Source organism: Carlito syrichta, unplaced genomic scaffold, assembly GCF_000164805.1.
Source record: "Carlito syrichta isolate Samal-C Ts95f unplaced genomic scaffold, Tarsius_syrichta-2.0.1 Scaffold314724, whole genome shotgun sequence".
In the NCBI taxonomy this organism is placed as follows: Eukaryota; Metazoa; Chordata; class Mammalia; order Primates; family Tarsiidae; genus Carlito; species Carlito syrichta.
In genome coordinates, this window is record NW_007258820.1 from 67,562 (window position 1) to 72,504 (window position 4,943).

Consider the following 4,943-nt stretch of genomic DNA (forward strand, 5'->3'; position numbering starts at 1 on the left):
CCAGCTCCGTCCCGGACCGGAGGCCGACTTGAGCAGAGGCCGCCAGGGCAGCCAACGGGGCGCGGGAGAGAGCACCCCGCGCCTCTCGGGAAACCAGGGGCGGTACCGGCGGGGGCGCTCGTGCCCGGCGCGTGCGCGCGGCGCGCTGGGAGGCGGCCTGGGAGGGCGGGAGCGCGCGCCCTTCACGTGACCCGGCCCGCGGGCGGCGACGCACACGACGCGCCTCTCACGTGGTGTCCCCAGCCCCGTCGCCGGCGGAGGCGGAGGCGGGCGCGGGCGCGTCCCTGTGGCCAGTCACCCGGAGGAGTTGGTCGCACAATTATGAAAGACTCGGCTTCTGCTGCTAGCGCCGGAGCTGAGTTAGTTCTGAGAAGGTTTCCCTGGGCTGTCCTCGTCCGGCGGCCTCTGCTGCCGCCTCCGGAGACGCTTCCCGATAGATGGCTACAGGCCGCGGAGGAGGAGGAGGTGGAGTTGCTGCCCTTCCGGAGTCCGCCCCGTGAGGAGAATGGTACGGGACCCGCTCAGGCCCGGCCGGGGAACGGCCCTGGGGGCTCGGGCGCGGAAGGGGACCTGGCCGCGAGTGTGTGGGAGCCGCGAGCCGTGGGGGCGGGAGACCCCCGAGTTGCCTGGAGGCGTCCGGCTCTGCCCTGGCGGGACTGGTGCGGATTTCGCCCGGGACGAGGGGCGGGCGCGGGTAGCAAACCTGGCGCCTCAGCTCGTCGCGGGAATCCCCGGCGCTGAGACCCGGCTGCTGCGAGAGCCTCCCTGGGCGGCGGAGGCGCCGGCCGGGGACTGCCAGGCTGGGCAGAGCCGGCCGGAGCCGGGCTGAGCCGAGCGGCCGCAGCGCGCCAGACGCGGCGCTCAGCCTTTGAGCTCCGCATCTCCTGGGAGCGCGGTCCTGCTGGCGCCAGTTGCTGGCAGATAAGGGAGCCAAAGGCTCTGCTCGAGTTCAACATGGAAAGGAGGGAGGGCTGGAAGGGTGCAAGAAAGGGGCAGAGGACACGAGTTTGGAGCTGTGCCTTGTCTGCTGCGCAGCGGATACGCCACAGGTCCTCTTCCCTTTCTTGGAGCCGGAGGGGAAAGATTTGACAATATCGACGGTAGATCTGGTTTGGAATTTTCTTCAGCAGGAATTCAGAGTATTGCTGAGGGCTGCGGGGCGCTGCTGTGGGGACCCAGGCGCCATGCTGTCAGGATTTAAGTCGAACTATCTCATCCGTTGCCACAGAGAAGGGTTGATCGTGTTTTAAACCTAAAGGTGTGGAATGGAGAGAGAGGCGGTGCATTGCAGTTTTCGATAGAGGTGTGTGTGTGTGTGTAAAGGCTAAAGGCTAGGAACCACGTTTGAAGGTTTGTTACAAAGGCAGTCATTTAGATCAAGAACACGAAGAGTTGGGTATGCATTTCTGGTCAGTACTTGAATTCGATAGCCTTCATGCAAACAACTCTTTCTGCTGGAGTCTGGCAGGCTTACTTTTCTCTGGAAGCGAATTCAAGTGTCATACAAAACTGAAATAAGGGTTTTACTTATACCACGTATGTAGTTATAATTTGAGTAAATGGTGCGTCTTCCACTGTTTTCCGACTTCTTTGGGAATGTAAAGTCAATAGAAACGTCGTTTTACTTTTTTCCTAGTTTTTTTTTAAAGGCTTAAGTTCCTCTGTCAGCTCTACATTTGAATTGCTTACTTCATTGGGTTTAAGGCAGTCTATTTGGTGAGGGGGAGTTGAATCGGAGTGCCTTGTGGGGAAAGAAGACATGACATTAATACTGACTGTTCAGTGATATATCTAGTTTTCCTTTTTCAATGGCAGATAGCACACATTTATCTAGTGATATATCTAGTTTTCAGTGATATATCTAGTTTTCCTTTTTCAATGGCCATAGCACACATTTGAGCATACTGTTTTAATATTTTAAAAAGCTGGACCTGGCGTGCTGTCTTACACCTGTAGTCCTAGAGATTTGGGAGGATTGCCTGAGCCTAGAAGTTCAAGACCAGCCTAGGCAACATAGCGAGGTTTCTCCTGTTTCTGCTGCCTTTCCATTTCTGTCCAGTTCTTTTCAGAGCAGATACCCTCTCCCAAACGATATATTTGTGTACTAAATAGTATAGCATACTTGCACATAGTGTGAATTCAATATTGGTTGGACATGCTGTTAACAAACCTGTTGATTCTGCAACGAGAAATTCTCCAAGCACTGATAGGATCTGGAGAGGCAAAGATGGGTTAGATAAGTCTACTTTCAAACAGCTCATAGTCTAGTTGTTTATAAAAGATCTACCTGTAGTTGTCCAGTGGAAATGCATACAATACTTCATAAAATAAACATTTAATATCTACTGTGTCTCAGGCATTGTAATACTTAATGGCGTTGAAGATCAATGTAGATTATACAAAAATAAAAGGATAGTGTTATACTATTATGTGCAGATTACTGTGAAAGTGTATTGTAATCAGGGAGACAGAAAGGAAACTCTGGGTAGGCTTGCAAAGAAGCTAATTGGTAGAAGTGAGTCTTGTAGAGTTAATTAGAATTGGAATTAACCTGGAAATAGAAGAGGTATTGAATTGGTGGTTTTAGTCTAAGGGAACTGACCTTTAGCAGAAAAGATCATTCTTAGTTTCTTCTGGGAACTACTTTACAATACTGTATATAGTTGGGAATGAGTGGAGTATGAGATGGTATGGCGTACTGGTGGTAATATTAGAAAGATAGGCAAGATTTCTGAAGGTTATGGAGTCATGTAGAGGGATTGGATTTTATTCTGGAGCTGTGAGGGACCCAATTAGGGAAACAATACAGAGGGCAAATTAGTATGGGGTTAAGTTGAAAGAGGAGAGACTCATAAGGAAGTTGGCATTTGCAAGACTCTAACAAATGTGGGTCTGAAATAAAGAATTATTAGCACGTGCCTGTAGTTCCAGCTACTTGGAAGGCTGAGGCAGAAGGATCACCTGAGCCCAGCAGGTTGAGGCTGCGGTGGCTATGAGCAGCGTGCCATTGCACTTCAGCCTGGACTATAGAGTGAGACTCTGACTCAAAAATTATTAAAAAAAAAAAAAAAGAAAGAAAAAGAATTATTAGAAAGAAGGAGGAATAGGTTGAGATGTTTAGGCATTAGACTTTTCAGAAGTTGGTCACTTTTGTGGAATGATAATTTTAAGTGTGTGTGTATGTGTGTGTGTGTGTGTGTGTGTGTGTGTGTGTGTGTGTGTGTGTGTATGTATGTGTTACCAGCCATAAAATAAAACATGTAGGAATTGAAGTCATTATTTGAAATGTTATGGTTGAAAGCAATACTTAAGGAATGCATTTTTTAAAGTATTTAAATGAAGATCTATTGAAGCAAGCAAGCACTTGGAAAATTTAAGAGTTCTGCCAATTGTTGATATTTTGACCTAATGTTTGATGTTCTTTCTTTAACATTCTAACATGGAAGATACAGTTTCAGCAGTTTCAGATGTGAATTTTGTTTCTTCTATTATCCCTCCCATTCTTCTTTAGCCTAATTATTTTATTTTACTTCATTTTATTTTTTAGATTAGAAAATATGATTTATTTAGAAAATAAATGAAAGTGAGAGAAAGGGGAGATTCACTTTCCCAAGGTAGGGGAGGGGGCCAAAGCCAGGAAACATGGCCTGGCCATAACTCAAAGCCACACCATAACTTAGCAAGGCAGTGACACCAGCCGGATAATTTTATTTTATTTTAATTTCGTTTTTACAGCAGAAGCGAGGCTTTACAACCAGATAATTTTAAAGCAAATCTCAGACATGTGTCATCTATAGATACTTGATTGTGCATATGTCTAAAAAGATAAAGGACTCTTAACATACCTACAGTACTACTAGCACAGCTAAAAGTTAATAATTCCTTGATATCATTAAACATTCAGCATATTTCCTTGATAGTCCAATATTTTACTCAGTTGATTTGTTTGAATCAAGATCCAATGAATTCCATACATAGCATTTGGCTGATAACTCTTTCAGTCTCTAGTACTCTTTCTTTCTGTATGTGTGTGTCATTTACCATTTGTTGAAAAAACTTGATCATTTGTCCTGTAGAATTTTCCACAACTTGGATTTTGTTGAATACATCCGTGTAGTGTCATGTAACACTTTTTTCCCCCTCTGTATTTCCTGACCTAGTAAAGACTTGATTAGATTCTAGTTTTGTATTTTGACAATACTCACAGGTAGTGCTGTGTACTTTCTGTAACGTTACATTATGAGGCACATGCTGCCTGTTTTTTTCCTCCTTTTTAAAAAATTTTAAGATTAACCAGTGGATTTATTATCATCTGCCTGATCTCTCAGTTGTGAAGTTTCCCATCAGTCATTCACAGTTGCTTTGGGGTAAAAAAGTAATTTCATTAGGGAACGAGAAACTAGGAATAAAAGTGAAGAATTTAGATTGTGCTATTTTACTTCAAATATGTAATATTTAAAACTAAGCAGATACACTTTTGAGTTCTTTGGTAATTTTTTAAAAGTAACAATTCAGATATGTACAACAGCATATAGATTATAATATAGCAGACGCCTATGTACACACCACACAGTTTAATAGCTTAAGAAATGTTGCAGACAAAACAAGGCTCCCATGTATTCCATCAAAATTCCATTCTGCTTTCCACTTCTGCAAACATAAGTATTATTCTAAGTGTAGTCTTTATTGTTCCTGTTCATGTTTTTGTAGTGTTGTTATATAGAGTATAGATAATAATACAGTTTGTTTTGTTTTGTTTTTTTGAGTTGGAGTCTTACTCTGACGCCTAGGCTGAAGGGCAGTGGCACACGCATGGCCACTGCAGCCTCGACCTGCTGGGCTCAGGCAATTCTTCCGCCTCAGCCTTCCAAAGAGTTGGAAGTACAGGCATGTGCCACCATGCCCGGCTAATTTTTTTTTTTTTTTTGAGTTGGAGTCTCACT

At 44.9% G+C, this 4,943-nt stretch overlaps 1 protein-coding gene across 2 annotated transcripts in view; it reads left to right on the top strand.

The window, feature by feature from the left end:
• The first annotated feature begins 219 nt into the window (after positions 1 to 219).
• TRPM7 (transient receptor potential cation channel subfamily M member 7) overlaps positions 220 to 4,943 on the top strand; it is a 133,651-nt gene continuing 128,927 nt past the window's right edge. Inside the window, exon 1 of one of the 2 annotated variants that reach the window (XM_008071778.2) lies at positions 220 to 508. In XM_008071778.2, coding sequence (XP_008069969.1) covers positions 506 to 508 — 3 coding nt within the window. In that variant the 5' untranslated portion in view covers positions 220 to 505. The remainder of the gene's footprint in view (positions 509 to 4,943) is intronic. The other variant, XM_008071779.2, reaches the window with a different exon arrangement.